Consider the following 18,579-nt stretch of genomic DNA (forward strand, 5'->3'; position numbering starts at 1 on the left):
TGAGTACAGTAATGCTGGCACCACAGTATCCCACAGGGTTGTTAGAAAGAAAGTGTTTTCTCTGTAAGTCATAAAGGACTATCTAAATGGGAACTATTATTACATTTGTTTGGGTGCCAAGTTCTGGTGTTCACTTCAATGTCCTTTCCGCTTCAACATACTTAATTCCCTCCCTCCTCTACCCCCAACACTCATTGAAAACGAGAGGAAATCTCAGGTTTCCTGTACCTTGAGGAATCACAGGCACTAGGTGTTGTGTAAAGTTCCTGGTGACTCCTTGTCCATGGGCTACTGTTCTCCCTGGCAGAGTGCCTAGACGAGAGAGATTCCTGGTCATTACTATTACTGTTCCTGGAGTCCTCTACTCCTTTAAGATTGATTGATTTTGATTTTCCGAGTGTGGGGTTTGGCACCGTGCTGTGTGCTGTGTCTTCCCATATTTCTTTCCTTGTTTGTCTTAGGAAATAGGTAGGTGATACTGGCTGCCAGTCAGTCTGCTGCAGTTTGTCAGTCCTTGTCTTGATCAGCCTGCTTTTCCTAAAGGAACAAGCCAGCCTTCATTCCTTACTTGATAGTCTTAATATCTTGAGTGCCTCTGAGAGTTCAAAAAAAAAACTGAACGATGACAATAAATCACAAGAAGGAAGAGGAGAAGAAAAAAGAAGAACGAAAAATGGAAAGAAGAGGAAAAAGAGTGGAGGAGGAACAATTCTAAGAGAGAGGATAGTGCCTAATTCTTCAGAAGATATGAAATATAGCAGAGAAAATAATCCTGTCAGAAGCATTATTATTGAATCTATAGGCCATGTGACCTTAATCCTTGTCTCATAAGGAATTCCATTTAAAACCTGTAGTTTTGCCAGTGGGAAATTCACTTTCAATGTTTTGGAAAGTAGTCTAATGATTTTTTTTCCATTCCATAACAGAATGGAAGATCAATTTATATTTTAATATGTTCAGGAACTTTTCCATGTTTAGCTTTGTATCTAGTAAATTTACATATCTATTATAATATTTTGTACACAGTTAAGGCTCAATAAATGTTGGTTGAATGAATAAGCAGTAAGCTTTATAAGCCTTAAAAATACATTTAATCAGACTTTACAAATTTCCTCCTATTTCTGTTAATGCATGTGCTTCTAATGGAAAATCTTTCTTGGACTTGACTTTTAACTGGATAGATAAATAAAATATAATGCCCATTATTCCTTCTTATCAAATCTTAAGAATTTTTGAAAGGCTATAGTGGTTCTGAAGCAGAGGACATGACCCTAAAGTTTGGTATTACAGATACTTTATATGGGTAATAAAAGACTTTATCATCATTGCCCAAAGATCAAATTTTTGAGTGCATGAATCAGATTAATATTGACTTAGTCACCTCTGACAATCTGAGACAGAGCCCACTCATAGACTGAATACAGAGAACTAAAGTTATTTTTCATTGGTTATGGTAATAGAGTCATTTACAGATGGAATATATTAAAAGCTATGTTTTGATTGCTATACAATATTAAATAGTCTGAGTGCTAAGTACTTGACTTGTTGGGGTTTGTCACACTTTGGGGCAAAGCTGTAACTCTAGCGAGCTTAAAGGGTACAATCTTTTTCATTATAAAGAACAATAAAAAGAATTGTAAATGTGGATGTGAACTTCAGGTGAGACACTTGTTCAATTGAGGATTTCCCTTAGGGAAATTTGGCATGGGGTATATTGCTGAAATTTTCCGTCATGGAGACAGTACAGTAATTTGGATTTCTGGGCAGAAGCACACATTAAACTTTTGTTTTTTAGAATAATTTAATTTACCAGGAAATTTTTCCAAGTTCCCAGAGCCGTTTTTGTTCCTTGTCTAACCCTTCACCTTTCTAGTGCTATATCATCTTAGCTAAAGCCATAACTAGTACAGAATTGAAGACATTTCTCCAAAAAATAGTATTTGCTACCTATACCTACAATCTTAACAATATATCAAAGTATGATGAAATTCAGCAAGACTCACCTCCGTTAAAATTCAACAAAGTACATAATAGACTACTTATAGTAATATTGGTAACATTTTCTATTGTACACTCATTTTCTTTGCAGTCAAGTCATTCATCTACATAGTGACCTAAGACAATTTAAGTAGGAGTCTGTTAACCAAAGCAGCTCCTTTTACCATCTCTTTTAAATCTAGCTTTGGGTGGGCCTCTTTATCATATGTAACATGGACATTGCCTCTTAGGCTCAGCTCAGTAAAGCTGTAGGCTTGGGCATCTCTTCATCTTCCTTCTCAGTCAATCAGTAATAAGTGCTTACTACCAGGCACTCTAACAGGTGTTGGTTACACAAGGACAAAAATAGAACGGCCCTTAACTTCAAAGTGCTTGCATTCTTAAACCTACAAGAGTGGTCCAAAGCCCTTTCCTAGGGAGAACCAAAGATGTAACTTACATGACTGTTGAAGTGTGAACAGTATTTGGGTTGTTGGGTTGAATGGCAAGTCAGGACTTGGACAGTAAGTGAAGTTGATATAATGCTCTGCTATTCTATTTCCTTAAGTGAATCAACAATTGAATCCACAAGATGATAGAGAAATATTTTGACAGAGAATATACTGCTGCATGTTGGTGGGAATATTTTAATACCCAAATCAGTCTTACCCACTATTTTTGTCTGTCTTCTTTATTAGTGAAATGTCAAAAACATTTATTAGGATAATAGTGTTTAGAACTGGAAGGGACTTTAAAGATCCTATTATCTTAAAGTAATTTTTATAGGCCAGGATTTCTTAACCTGAGAAATGTGAGCTCTTATAAAAATTATAATTGTATTTAGTAAAATCGATTTCCTTTATAATCAAATGTAGTTTATTCTATCCATTTTAAAACATTACTCTGAGAAGAGGTAAATCGGTTTTATTCAACTCCCCAACAGACTAACTTTAAAAGGTTAGGAATCTTTGTTTTAAAATTAATTGTAATTGACACAAACAGTACTGGGTGGGTCAGGAAATATTCTTGAGTGATAATTTCATAACTGTAGACAAAGTTGACAGAGTTAGAAAATCCATACTAGCAATAATAAAAAGTACCAGATAATGCAGTACACATAGATTTACGCTTGTGTAAGCTTAGATTTATTGTAGGCATCATTTGTAATGTGAAATTAAGCTTAATATGTTTTTTTCAGGTCATTTTGTGATCCTTTGTTAAAAAATATCTGAAGTATCATCTGTTAAAGAATCTAACACTTTGGGGTGGCTGGGTGATGCAGTGAATAAAGCACCAACCCTAGAGTCAAAAGGACCTGAGTTCAAGTTTGACCTCAGATACTTAACACTTACTAGCCATGTGACCTTGAGCAAATCACTTAACCCCAACTGCCCTGCCTTTCCTGCTCCAAAAAACAAAATAATAATAATAAAGAATCTAACACTTTGTTTGGTCAGAAGATGTGTGTGTGTGTGTGTATGTGTGTACATTTTATTTTTGTTCAGTTGTGTCTGACTCCTCATGACCCCATTTGGTACTTTCATGGCAGAGATACTGGAATGGTCTGCCATTTCCTTCTTCATCTCATTTTACAGATGAGGAAACTGAGGCAAACTGGGTTAAGTGATTCTATCTAGTAAGTTTCTGAGGCCAGATTTGAATTCAGGGAGATGAGTCTTCCTGACTCTAGATGTGGCATTCTATCCACTGAGTCTTGGATGCCTCGGATGAACACATACTTACACACATATACATATAGATAGATGTGGGCATGGGTATGGGTGTGTGCATATACATACATACATACACAATATACTTATTAATCTATGTGTATGTATGCGAATATATACATACATATATACTCATCCATATAGTTGTATATTTTGGATTTTTTATAGATATATGTATACATATACATGTATGTGCATGTGTGTATAAAACATGCACATATAGAAAACTTCTCTGTGTAGCTTCCACATTAGTGCACACCCTCATGACCTCTCACCTAATTGCAGTTTACCTTCTAGTTGGTCTCCCTGCCTCAAATCTCTTCAGTCCATATTCTGCCTAGTTTCCGAAAGAGATTTTTCCTGAAGCATAGATTTGGCCGCGTTTTATTCAATAAAGTCCAGTATTAAATCTAGTCTCTAGTACACATTTCTATTTGGCATTTAAAACTCCTTACAGTCACTGCCTTCCAGCTTTTCCAGGTTTCTTATACATTGTTCTATTCCACACAATCTATAGTCCATTTATTCTGAGAGTCTTATTTCTCACACACAATGCTCCATCTTCCATCTCTATGCTTTTGAACTGACTGTTCTCTGGCTTCATTTCTACCTCTAAAAGTAGACCTTCTTGAAGACTAAACTCAAATGTCACCTCCTAAAAGAGACCCCTCTTTGCCTCCCAGATGGTAATTCTCTCCCTTCTTAAATTCCTGGAATTGACTCTGTGTGTCTTACATATGCATTTATATATATATGCTGTATCCCCTATTAAGATGTAAACTCATTGAAGGCAGGGACTGATTTTACTGGTTCTTTTTATCCCTTGTGCTTAGCACAGGGTCTGGCACCTACTAAACTTATGAAATGGGAGTAAGTTGATTTATTTTTAAGATTCAGGCGTTCACTGTCAGATGGAGTTTGTAGCACTTTATAGGCAACCCCATAATTGTCAACTTTGGCTTAGTTCAAATTCCAAAGAGGAGAAAAATTCAAGAGAAATATTTGTAATTCAGCTAGCAGAACTCTGAAAAGAGTGTTCCTTTGAAATTTTAATCCCAGAACAACAGACATCTTCCTAGGATTTGTGAATCTCAGGTAAGAAAATAATAAGAAAACAAAGGAACTATTGAATTCCTTTGACAAGAGGCTTAAATGTGATCAAGAAGCATTTTGACTGGAGAGAAAAAAATCATATCAGCTATAATGAATATCGACCTTTTTATTGTCACAGTACATTCATTGTCTTCAAAGGTCAATTACAAAGGCACTTATTCATTGTGAAAGTTGTTAAATGAGCATGAGTCTTTGCATATGAGATGTGGTTTAGCAGTTCACTTGTTGGTTTATTTATAACTATTTGTTCATGTGCCTTTTTTTCTTTTAGATACAATAAATTATTTTTAAAATATGGATTGACTTTTTTTTTAGAATAAAGTTTAATGATTAAATGTCTGGTTCTACTCTACCATCACCGGCACCACCCCAGTTTAAACCATTGAATAATGCATCAGCTTAGTTAAGAGTTCTCTATAGTGACCACCATAGTGGAGATTAAAGATCAGATGAATATTGAAGTGAGAATGAATGTTCCTCTCGAGAATAAATAAGGTCAGTTAAGGTCAAGAATGAAGCATAGTAAGGGTGATCAGAAGCAATTGACACTCCCTGGGCTTTGCTCAACCATTTGTAAGCATCAGGTTTTTCACTGGAATTGATTCTTAACTGTTGGTTCCCAAAATAATAATGGAATGAAGAATTTCACATGCCTGTGTGGCTCAAATGATTCTGTTAAAAATAAATCATAGAATTCTAGTGGAGGATGGGGAACTGGAGACTATCCTGTCTACTCCCCTCACTTGACAGATGAAGAAACAGATCCAGAAAAGGAAAATTATTTACCCAGGGTCACATAGTGAGTTAATGGCCATGATTTCTTGATTCCCTATCCTTTAAGTACTCTATCCATCATCATCACCCAAAAGTATGTGCCCTGCTTCCTGCCTGCTTTGTACCTGCTTCCCTAAGAGTTCTTTTCAGGTACCTCATCATTTCATAAACAATAACAGATTGTCCTTGTTTAATGCTTGCTCAGTCTTATACATTGAGGCAATAAACAATGACAATATTTAAAATAATAGACAATTGTTAGTTTAGCAGGTAGAGAAATGTTTTTGTTTTATGAAAGAGCCTTTAAAAAACAACATAAATGAAAATGAAAGAATTACTTAAGGAGGGACCAAACTGTTATGTCATTAATGGGCAGAAAATAAAGGCATTCTTTTTAGATTATTTAAAATAATGAAATCATAAAACTAAGAAACTTTTAAAACTAATTTCTGCTATTCACTGTTTCAGAGCTGCGGGAAACCAAGACCTCTGAATATTACAGTCTTTCCCACAATCCATTAGACTACAGGATATTATTAATGGATGAAGATCAGGACCGGATATATGTGGGCAGCAAAGATCACATTCTGTCTTTGAATATCAATAACATAAGCCAGGACCCTCTAAGTGTAAGTTCAAAAATGTTTTCGGAACTCAAAATTGCCTCATAATGTGTTTTTTTTTTCTGTTGTTGTGTACAGAGAGAAAAAGAGAAAGAAAAGTGTACTTCATTAGACCAGCAGGCAAAAGTCCAGACCTATCGCTCAGTGAAAAATATGGGTTTGTTTCTTAGGGATCATGAGTTAAATAATACTTATTCCAGTTTCTCCCATCTAGTCAGAGGAAGCAATACTTTGTGCTCTACAATATGGAAAAAGGTAAATTTTCTTGGATCAGTGCCATGAATTGAATGGAATTGAGGAAATGAATGGACATATGAAATAGAATAAGAAAAAAACATTTTCACACATATAAATTTGAAGAGAACTTGACATTTGGGAGGAAAGTTATAGATCACTTTGTATTTTTGTTAGTTTTCCATTTTGGGCCTTTTTTCACTTTTTAGCATAACACAAACAATAGGCTACAAGGACTTTAAATATTAAAAGAATTTATCCTAGAATTAATAAAGAGATACCAAAGTTTATTGAGTAAGAGGAGGGACAAGGTCAGATCTACATTTCAGAAAAAAAAATCACTTTCATTTGTATGAGGATGGCTTGGACTGGAGAGAGAAGTAACTATATTTATATCTATATCCATATATATGTAGATATGTGTGTGATATTATAATTATATAAAGGAATTTCAGAGTTCTTGATCTTGGGAATTGTATGATTATGAGCAATGGCATCGTGGTCAAGTGTGTCCCTATTATGTTCCTACTCCCTATAAAGGAATAGAACATGGAAAGAGGGCATAGATTGAAGGATTTGGAGGTAAGGATGTTTGAGGGAATACACACACAAACACACACATCCTAGAGTATTAGGTTGGAGTTGGGAGTAGACAGAGAGAGATCATGAATCAGGCACTGAACTCTTTGAGGAAGGAAGGGGAATAATTCTAATTGAGATGCTAACAGAAAGTTCTCTAAATGTATATTTTGACATTTTAAATATAGCAGCTAAGTGGTGCAGTAAATAGAGCACTGGAATTAAAGTCAGGAAGACCTGAGTTCAAATCAAATCCTGACTCAGATGTTTAGTAGATTTTTGGATCTTAAAAAGTTGTAATCAATAGGAACATTGTGATTTTATGTTATAGTGGGACATTCTTTTGGGGTATGGATTATTCTATATCCACTGCATAATCACAGTATGAAAAATCACACACACACACATATATATATATATATACATATATATAGGTATCACTATTATACAATTCGTAAATGAGATGTGTACTTTTGATACTATCCTTTCGATACTTTCTACATATCTTTAAGTGATACTGTCAGGAAAAGTTATCAATCACACAAAGAGAAAAAAAATAGCCACTTAAAATTCCTTATAGAATTTTATTAGAATGAACTTATGGTAATAAAATCCTTTGGGAAAAGCCACTCTTATAATGGAAAAGGTACAAATGAACAGAAAAGTGACATTAGATGTGTTTTGAAAGCACTCCATTAGCAACAATTAAATAAAGACAATATTCAAATATGCCACTTATATTATGGGGCCACTAGGGGACTCAGTGGCTCTGGATCAGGAAGAACTACATTCAAATCTGGCCTCAGACACTTATTAGCTGTGTGACCCTGGGCAAGTCCCTTAACCCTATTTGCCTCAGTTTCCTCATCTTCAAAATGAGCTGGAGAAGGAATCGGCAAACCCCTATAATATCTTTGCCAAGAAACCCCACATGGGGTCATGAAGAGTTGAACACAACCAAAAACCAACTCAACAACAACAACAAAAAAACTTATGTGACCTTTCTCTTTCCAAACAGATTTTCTGGCCAGCATCTGCAAACAAAGTTGAAGAGTGCAAAATGGCTGGCAAAGACCCCACAGTGAGTGTGTTTGTGTTTTTTTTAAATAATATTATTAAATTTAATAATATTTTAATAATAATAATATTATTAATAATATTTTAATAATAATTAATTTAATAACATTAATAAATGTTAATCATTTAGCTTTTGTGTTAGAGTTCTTTGAGTGCAACTAGAAGTGAGACAAAGGATGTTAGTTTTATAAACTTTTTTGGACTGATGACTTAGAAATTCTATAAGTTTGGAATTTGCATGTTTTCTGCTTTTTCAGATCTCTCATCTGGGTAAAAATTGTGCCTCTTTTTACTTTTATGATTGTGCTTAGATGTCTTTAGTGATGGATTTGAGTAATTATGCTTGTTCCTAATATATCTAAGAGGATACTCAGCAGGCCCCTCACATAATGATAATGCACGTGCCTGGAGCAGCTTCCAGGTGCTACATGGACTTTTCTAAGAAAACACATTTTTGCATCAAGGCAGTGGTTAGCCTACACATTCCAGAGGCATACAGCTTCAGGAAATTAAGGTCCTTTATTGGTGCTTTGTTTTGTTCATAATTTAAGGGCACTTGCCATTTAAATGAACATGCATCCTACCGATAGATGGTCAGTGTAAAGTACTTGAAAAAATATTGCAGGTTTATGTCAAATTACAGTCAGGGGCATTTCATGCAAAATTTTCAATCATGAGGTTACAATATTACAATGACAATTACCATATTATTGTACTTTGCCATTGTCAATAAAAGAGGTCAAATGAGTTACTGAAGCTCATGTAGAAAGTTAGGTGGTTTATGATATTAAAATTCAGGGAATATTGTTTCATCATAAAAATGAGCCTCCAAGGAACTTATTATGAGCCACAACATATATGCAATCTTGTTTATTACATCCAAATGCTGAACTGTAACATAACTAGGCTCAACATAGGATTGGACCTAGTGATCTCTAATATACTGACAAGTGGTGGATGCATTTTTGGGACCAGGATTTAGATACAAAAAGCATGAAAAAAAATGTTCCAAATATAGAAGCAGAAATAAAAAGAGCTGAATCTTTTTGTCAAGTTTTGGCATAATACTCGGTATCACACTGATGGGCATTTTGTATAGTTAAGAAAACTAATCTAATGATTTAAGGAGTTACTTGAAAATGTATCACTGCTTCCCAGAGATGGATTACCTCTCTTTTGAAGAAAGGTAGCAAATACTGTGAATCACAAGGCTCAAAAGAATGACAAGTGTTTCACTGTCCATGAGTTTGAGAGATATTTTAAACAATCTGAAATTTATCCATAGACTATGAATAGCCAGTGTCATAGAAGAAGGAGGCTTGACTCTGAGCACAGAGTGGAGCTAAAATGGGCTGTGGCCAGTAAAGATCCAATTGCATCATTTTGTGGGTCACACCATGCAACTAAATTATTCTACTCATGATGAGAGAAACAAAGTTTAATCTGATTAAATAGGTCCTTCTCCTGGGAGGGGCCTTGTGAAGAGGGGGAACACAAGCTAAAAGGGAAAATGAGAAAGGGTTTAGAAATAGTTTGTTTCTTCTTTCCCAGAAGAGTGCATTGAGAGTATAACAAAAGGAAAATAAGACAGACATTCAGGGGTAAAAAATGTGAAAAAAAAAAGAGTCTATATAATTAATTTGCCATGCACAAATCAAATTACAACCTAATAATTAATATTGTGTCAATAAGCATGCATATATATTCCAATGAATGCTTTTCACTGTATAGTTGAGCTTTACTGAACCATTTGCCTGAAAAATACTTTGTAGTTCGGTAATGTCCTGTGGCTGTAAATCCTAGTAATTGATTATCCTTTGTTCAAAAAGCTTTAGTTAATACGGTCACAGAAGATAAATCAGAGAATTCACTGATGACCTAGATCTCCTTGTGGATTCTAGTCCCAGAAATTCCCACTGATTTTCCACATTCTCTTGAACAAGTGATTCAGGGTCATGGGGTCATAGAATTGACCTAGAAGAGATCTTCGGAGTCATCCAGGCCCTAACATACCCTTTACAGAGGAAGAAACCTTGGGTCCAAAGAGACCAATTTTCTGTCCTTGCCTGAAGTCACATAGGTAGTTAGTAGTGCAGCTTGATTTCTCTCTCTAAGGCTCTTTCTCCTCTCTCTGGCTTCTTACCCTTGTAGCTTAACTACCCTAATTAAAAAGAATTCTCTTTCCTATCAGTCTCTTAGAGCTTTTCATTTAGGCCTTTGCCCTTATCACACAGTATCTTCTCTCACACTTCTGCAGGAACATTTCTCATTACTCTTCTTATATGTTTCTTGAGTGTAGAGATAATGTTTTTCATTGTTGTCAAGAGTGTTGAGTATGGTGCTTGTTGCCTGTAGAAGGGCATTTTCACGGAATTTCTTCAGAAAGAAACTAAATTTTTTAACATATAGTGATCCACTAAGAGGTAGTTTAGAGTATTCAATCCAAAAGCATTTTTAAAAAAAGAAATTATTTTGTTTTTGTACTCAGAGCTATAATTTTATTGGTAGGTGGTACTTCTAATGAGGAAATTCCTTCAGCCAATGCAGGTCAGCACCTGCTCTGAAATCTTAGAGTCCTAGAGAGGTGCCTACAGCCCTGAAGAGGCAACATCATCTTCACTTGCCCAGGGTTACACAGCCAGTGTGTCAGAGGTATATTTCAACCCAGATACACATGATTTTGAGGTTGACTTTCTATCCACTATCCCTTCTTACTCCACAGTTAAAAAAACAAATAGCTAGTTAATAATTCCAAAGTAAATTAGCAGCTTTTAGATACATAAACTTTTCAATTCAAAGTAACTTTTTAGAAGTGTCAATACACTCTCTTGTAAAAACCTAAAATTGTATCATCTGCATGCCTCATTTTTGTCTTTTTTTTATTCATTGTATATAATAGCCCTGACTTTCATGTTTTATTTTCTTTTATGCAAAGCAGAAGGGTGACAGAGACTTTAATTAATGCATTGAGAAGACAGACTAAATGACAAAAAAAATGGGTTTTTCTAAATCCGTTAGATAAAAACTTTAAAATTATTGATAAAATGTCACATTTATTAGACCATAATAGAGTATATTTTAAAAATTATATCACAGTAAATAAGGAATCCTTATACTGTCTTGGATAAGGAGTTACATGGGAAATTGGGTTGTGAATGTAGATATTTATTTCTTTTCTCCATCTCTAACAGCCTTTGCTAGCGTAATTATTCCATTACCCTTTCTTCCTCCAACCCCATGCTCCATGAAGTTCTCCATATAATTTTATATTTTATTAATGTAGAAAAAAATTGAGCTGAAAGCCAAGGCAAACCCACAGAAATAAGGTTTAATGAATGTACTAAATAACCAGTGTTGAATAGTTTTGAGTAAAATAACCATGATCTCTCACACATATGCATAACCTGTATTTATACATATATATATATATATATATATATATATAAACATGACATTGATACAATATCAACCTTTACTGAATTCATCAATTATATAGTTTTCTGTGCCCATGATGAGCTAACAGTGTTACTGGTAAGGATGTTTTCTTTAGTGATAACAGTTAAAACAGCCTCATTTCTTCATTTCCAAAATCACTTAAATGGAACAAGGAAGATGAATTGGTAAGAATCTAGTTCTATGCAGTGAACAAATAGCAACTTAAAAGCTTTATTTGCTAGCTCTCAGATCTGTGTAGTGATTAAAGAAGAATTACAAACAAAGGAAATAACTTTCGGGTCACTTATTTTTTCTGAATCCTTTCAAGTTTCAATAGATAAGCATTGTCAAATATTTAGTCATATGACTGTAGGATTCAGAGATGGAAAATGCCTTTGTATTTCACCCAGACTTAAATTTTACAGATGAGAAAATGAATGTCCGGAAATATTAAGTGACTTTTTCTAAGGTTGCAGTAGCACATCGTTCTCTTGATGTAAAAGAATCAAACACAGATTCTCTTGCATCAAATCTAATGATCTTTTTACCATATGAGGCTTCATTTTGTATTGTTTTCTTTCCTTATGGTGTGAAGTAGCTACTAAACCTACAATAAGGTGGAAATAAGACTCACCAACCAGGCTTGTGTCTAAACAGTTGGTAATTTCAAAATAATTCATTTGGGGCAATTTTTTCTTGAGATGTACTGGCTCTGGAACTAGGAAATCATGTTATCAGACCCTTTTTTCTCTGTTACTAATTATATGATGTTGGGCAAATCATGTGATCACCCTGGGTCACAGGATCAGATGGCCTCTAAAGACACTTTCAGCTTTAAGACTATAATCACTATTATCTTGTGACATATCAGCACATTTACACCCTTGTTTCTTGTTCAATTGTGTCTGACTCATCATGACCTCATTTGGGTTTCCTTAGCAGAGATACTGGAGTGGTTTGACATTTCCTTCTCCAGTTCATTTTACACACGAAAAAATGGAGGCAAACAAGGTTAAGTGACTTACCCAAGGTCACGCAGCTAGTGAATAAGGGCAAATATGAACTCAGGAAGATGAGTCTTCCTGACTCGAAACCCAGCTGCCATTTAGAGCTTTTGGAGAATGCTTTTCAAAACCACAGTGCTTTGTTTCTCACCCAAATGATGAGTGTGTGTGCTTTACATTCATATCCTGTCTGTATAATTGTTGCAAACAAAAATAAACATTTCATAGTAAAATTATTTTGTGACTTAAAGATTGGTATCTGGACAGACAGTATACCTTGCAGTTGATCTTTTTGTTAAAGACAGATTAATACAAATTTGGTACCTTTGCTATCTTTTATTTTTCTTGTAGTAGTAGTTACAGAGCTTCTCTCTTCATCTGTTTGTTACTAGGAGGAGGGAGATATAACTGGGTATATAGCAGAAAAAGAATGGCTAAAAGTTAAGGAGATCCAAATCTTGTCTTAACATGAGGAAAATAGTCTCAACAATTAGGATTTTTGCAAAGGGAAATGTGTTGTTGTTGGAAAGAGTGAGCTCTCTGTCTTTGAAGGTCTTTATATAGAAGAAGGATAGCCACTTGTTGGGCATGATATTCAGGCCTTCTATCCAGGTATGGACTGGACTAAGTGAGTGCCACCATCTTTTTCAATTGTATGGCTACTCCTTAGACATTATGGATCAACAATGTTATTTCAGTGCAAAACACTGTCACCTTGACTAGCCTAATCTAACGGAATCTTCTAAATCTTAAGATAAAAATGACAGAGAACAGTTTTTAGATGCATACAGTTCAGAGAGAATCAACACATCTTAAGTATATACTTATTTTCAAAATAACGTGCTATAATAGTGAGTGCCTTGATATTCCAATCCAACACAGTGACCATTCTCCAGAGACTTGAAGAGAGCTTCACAAAAGGACTAGACTAGCTATCCAAGGCAAAGCAGTAGGTTTGTATTTGGCATGTTAAAAAGAAAGTGATGTGGTTTATCTGGAGACATGGAAGCATGGAGTGGGAGGCAAGGGTAACAATAAAAGGACATTATGGGCAACACTTAGGGGCAGCTAGGTGGTGGAGTGGGTAGAGCACCAGGCCTGGAGTCAGACTCATTCTGAGTTCAAATCTGGCTTCAGATACTACCTGTGTGACCCTAGACAAGTGACTTAAGCCTGTTTGCCTCAGTTTCCTCATCTGTAAAAAATGAGCTGGAGAAGGAAATGGCAAACCTCTCCAGTGTCTTTGTGAAGAAAACCCCACATGGGGTCACAAAGAGTCAGATGTGACTGAAAACAGCTAGCCAACAACAAGAGGGCAACACTTGTCCCTCAAGTTATGGTAGAGACTAAGCCCTACCACTGGCTGCCTTCAGGATTTATGACATTGCCATACTAAGGTTTTTCCTTGTTCTGATAAATAGGGATCATGATTCTATAGTTATTAAATTCACTGAGGATGTTAAGGAATACATCAGTGGTTTGGGCTTTTATAGGAAACATAGGGTTATTTAGTCAAATGAGATCACGTGTGATGTCACAACCAGGGTTTGAGCCAGAGTTCATGGGTCACCAAATATTATAATGTGGAGGATTCCATTAATGGGGATAGTTCTAAGCAGGGAAAAGGAGCACGTCTAGAGCAGAGAAAACCAATTTCAAAAAGTTAGGCAACAGTCCCTTCCCCCACCTCACCAAAAAGAAAAAAATATTTATTTAGACTAGCACACTAGGGGAAAGATAATTATAGCAAGGGGGTATAATGGCTAAATTCGAGACAAATTAGATGAACTGTTTATCTATAATTCATTATCATTTGTAGTAGTAGCACCAGTTTGGATATAGTCAAGGTGTTAGTCCCACTACAAAGTGCTATTGGAAACATTCACTGAAACTTTCATTTTTGATAAATTAAGTGCATTTTAACAATGTATTCACAAAAATAATTTTGAGGGACCACATAGAGACTGAAAATGAAAACACAATGCATTTGATATGAATGTTAAATTGGATTAAATCAGGACAGTTAGAACTAAATTTGGTCAAGTGATGTTTGCCCAGTGTAAATAAAAGAACAAAGCAGGGTGCACGGGAGTTCAAGTAAAAGGTTTTATTGAAATATTCATCAGTATATAAAGCAAGCAATATGCTGGCTCTAAGCAGAAGAAAGAACTCAAATTTGTTGTTTCCATTTGGGATGATCAAATAGATGTTGACATTTTTGGTCAGCCTTTAAGATAAGCAGCACTTAAAGTTACACTTCAGCCAGACAGAAAGTCTGTTCTACCCAGCTTAGCACTTAATTAAGTACTTTATTTTCTACTTCATTACTGTTTCATGTTTTATCAGCCCCCACTGTACTGTAAGTTCCTTTGGTTCCAATGAATAGAACCTCTAAGGAGACCAGTGTTCTGTAAGAGGTCACGTGTCTTCTTCCATCATTCCCCATAACCAAACTGTCAATGGCACTCCCTATTTCACATACACATCTGATACAAAAGCATAATGTAATAGGGAGAGTTTGGCATCAGAAGGACTGGCTCTACTCCCATTTGGCTCTCTGAGTTTGGGGGGGGGGTTGTCATCTTTTTGATCAGTTTCCTCTTCTATAAAATGAAGTGATTGGAAAAAAATCTTTCAAAGGTTATCTTCCAACTTGAAATCCTTTTATCCCTTCTATTGCTTCTAATTAATAATAATGATGATGGTGATAGTAATAAATTCTGAGATTTATATAGTGTTTTGATTTGTGACAGGCAGAGTGGGGTGGTGCAGAGGAGTCTGACCACAGAACCAGGAAACCCTGGGTTCTAATCCTGCCTCTGATACACACAGGGAATATGAGCTTAGACTAGCCATTTATCATCTGTGTCCTCAGCAGCACTTTGAGGCTATAAATGAAAAAGAAGGTCTTGACCTACATTGGTAGATGGTTATTCCTTATATTAGAATTCCCTTAGTCTACAAAACTACAAGCTCAGTTCCTATTTCTTCCCTTAAACTTTATAGGGCATTTTATTTTTTTCCCCTTACACACCAGCTTCTACACAAGGCATTTTCTACTGTGTCCACAGCTCCTAATTACTCTTCTCTCTTCCTCTACTTTTTATTTATTAATCATGCTACTTACATATGTAATTATACATCTATATCTGCTTGTAGAAGTAAGAGGCAGATGGATGGCTAGAAGTCAGCCAGGTAGCTCAGTGAAGTGTGCTGGGACTGGATTCAAGAAGACCTGAGTTCGAAGCCAGCCTCAGACATTCACTAGCTGTGTGATGGTGGGCAGGTCACTAATCCTCTGTTTGTCCTAATCCACTGGAGGAAGAAATGGCAACCCTCTAGTTAGTGTCTTTGTCAAAAAAAAAAACAGTAAGAGGTCATGCACAGTAGGACATGTTTGAATGGCTAAACAACATCTGCTTGTAGGTATACATGTTTCATTTTCTGACCCAAATAAAAGTTCTGGAAGGGCAGGGACCATTTGATTTTTGCCTTTGTGTCCTGTATGATTAGCATGGTGCATGAAAGGTATAGAGCAGGATCTTAATTAAAACTTGTTAAATTCGTTGATTTTTTATAGTATTTTCTGTGTCTGAAATGCAAGAATCTCTGGATATACCTATTGAAATAATATTTATCCTTTATGGTTGGCAAATTAGATGCCACCAGCACTCTGCTATTTTCTCTGACCTACCCTATTGGTGCAGTCTCTATTGCTTCTGAATTCCTGTAACAGTCACTTTTTCATTCATATTCTAACTTGGATCAGATTTATTTTCTTTGCTTAATTGTTTTAAATCTGGGACCCATGACAATCACTCTGATTTACTATATTAAGGAAGGTAAGCCCAGTGCTGAGCATGTAGCTGGGGTTGTTCAGTCGTTTTTTGGTTTTGTCTGCTCTTCATGACCCTCCTTGGGGTTTTCTTGGCAACAGTGCTGGAATGGTTTGCTATTTCCTTCTCCAGCTCATTTTACAAATAAAGAAACTGGGGGGGGGTGGAGTCAAGCCCATCCCCACTCCAAGGCTTTAGCAACCAGGGCGGGCATGACCAGCTGCCAGTTGGAGGGACTCCAGATCAGCAGCAGCTGTGGCCCTTTCCAGATTTTTCAACACATAGATGCAAAGGACAAAGTGAGAGGACAGTGCAGTCTGGACTTTGGGACCAGTAAGTGGGAGTGCGTGGCTTTTGCCCCCTGGGGCGAGAAGCCTCTGAGAAGCCACTGAGACGAAGGCACAGCCAGCCAGTGCCACGTGGCAGCTGCAGCTCCTGGCCTGCAGAGTGTAGGGGGCCCAAGCACCAGTCTGAGGGGTAATTTCTCTTGCTTTAACCTGCTTGGATCTGGATTGCAGTCTACGGTGGAGGTCCTGGGGTGTATGTCCAGCTTGCCAGAGCGTGTGGAGACCTCAGAGAGGGTACCCATCTAATACCTCTGGCAACTGAGAAAACCCCAGAGTTTGGGACGAAAGCTCCCCTGTCTGGTGGCAGAGTCCTACTGTGGCAAAAAGCCCAGGGGTCAAGTGACTGAGGGGCGACATGACCAACCAAGGAAACAAAGCAGACAGAAGATTCCAACATTAGACTCCTATTTTGGGGACAAAAAGGAGCAAAGCATGGACCAGGAGGAAGACAGTGAAGTCAGAACTCCTGCACCAAAAGCTTCAAAGGAAAATACAAGCTCGTTACAGGTCATAGAGGACCTTAAGAAGCAGATAAGAGAAGTGGAGGAAAAATTGGTAAGAGAAATGAGAACAATGCAAGAAAATTATGAAATGAGAGTCAATAGCCTGACTGAGGAAAATAACACTTTAAAAAACAGACTGACTCAAATGGCAAAAGAGGCTCAAAAAGGCAATGAGGAGAAGAATGCCTTAAAAAGTTGAATTTCCAGATGGAAAAAAGCTTAATGTGGAGAATCATGGCTTCAGAATTAGACTGGAGCAAATGGAAGCTAATGACTTTATGAGAAATCAAGATGCTGTTGAACATATCCAAACAAATGAAAGAATAGAAAGCAATATGAAATATCTCATGGGAAAAACCACTGACCTGGAAAATAGATCCAGGAGAGATAATTTTAAAATTATTGTTCTACCTGAAAGCCATGATCAAAGTAAGAACCTAGAAATCATCCTCCAGGAAGTACCTCAAAGAAAACTGCCCTGATTTTTTAGAATCAGAGGGCAAAAGAGAGGTTGAAAGAATCCACCAATCACCTCCTGAAAAAGATCCCATTAAGGATTAAGGAGAGAATATTACAAGCAGCCAGGAAGAAACAATTTAAATATTGTGGAAATACAATCAGGATAACCCAGGATCTGGCAGCTTCTACACCGAGGTATCAAAAGGCTTAGAATATGATATTCCAGAGGGCAAAGGAGCTGGGATTAAAACCAAGGTCACCTACCCAGCAAAACTGAGTATCATGTTTCAGGGGAAAATATGGTCATTCAGTGGAATAGAGGACTTTCAAACATTCTTGCTGAAAAAACCAGAGCTGAATAGAAAATTTGACATTCAGATACAAGAAGCAAGAGAAGCAGGAGAAGGTAAACAGGGAAAAGAAATCATAAGGAACTTATCAAAGTTGAACTATTAACATTCCTACATGGAAAAACAATAATTGTAACTTATGAAACTTTTCTCAGTAGTTGAAGGGAATAGAAATATATATATATATATATACATATATATGTCTATATATGAGTGTATATGGGCATATGAATACATATGTGAATGTATGTATATATGTTTACAGGTGTACGTATATAGAGGGCACAGGACCAATTTAACGGGAAGGGATGATACTTAAAAGGTGAAATTAAGAGGTGAGAGAGGAATATAATGAGAGGAGATGGGGAGAGACAGAATCGGGTAAACTATCTCATACAGAAGAGGCAAGGGGAAATGGTTACAATGGAGGGGAAGAATAGGAAGGCAAAAGGGAATGGGTCAACCTTATTCCCATTGAATTTGGCTTGAGGAGGGAATGAAATACATACTAAATAGGGTATCTCACCCTCCCTGAGAG

At 36.3% G+C, this 18,579-nt stretch overlaps 1 protein-coding gene across 3 annotated transcripts in view; it reads left to right on the forward strand.

The window, feature by feature from the left end:
- Positions 1-18,579, forward strand: part of LOC138175878 (semaphorin-3C) — a 202,055-nt gene that overhangs the window by 88,390 nt on the left and 95,086 nt on the right. For all 3 annotated transcript variants that reach the window (XM_069106514.1, XM_069106516.1, XM_069106513.1), the window contains exons 3-4: positions 6,063-6,223; positions 8,049-8,111. In XM_069106514.1, coding sequence (XP_068962615.1) covers positions 6,063-6,223; positions 8,049-8,111 — 224 coding nt within the window. The remainder of the gene's footprint in view (positions 1-6,062; positions 6,224-8,048; positions 8,112-18,579) is intronic.

Source organism: Petaurus breviceps, unplaced genomic scaffold, assembly GCF_028583685.1.
Source record: "Petaurus breviceps papuanus isolate PSGF00001 unplaced genomic scaffold, PetGlider_PUasm1.0 79, whole genome shotgun sequence".
Taxonomy (NCBI): domain Eukaryota; kingdom Metazoa; phylum Chordata; class Mammalia; order Diprotodontia; family Petauridae; genus Petaurus; species Petaurus breviceps.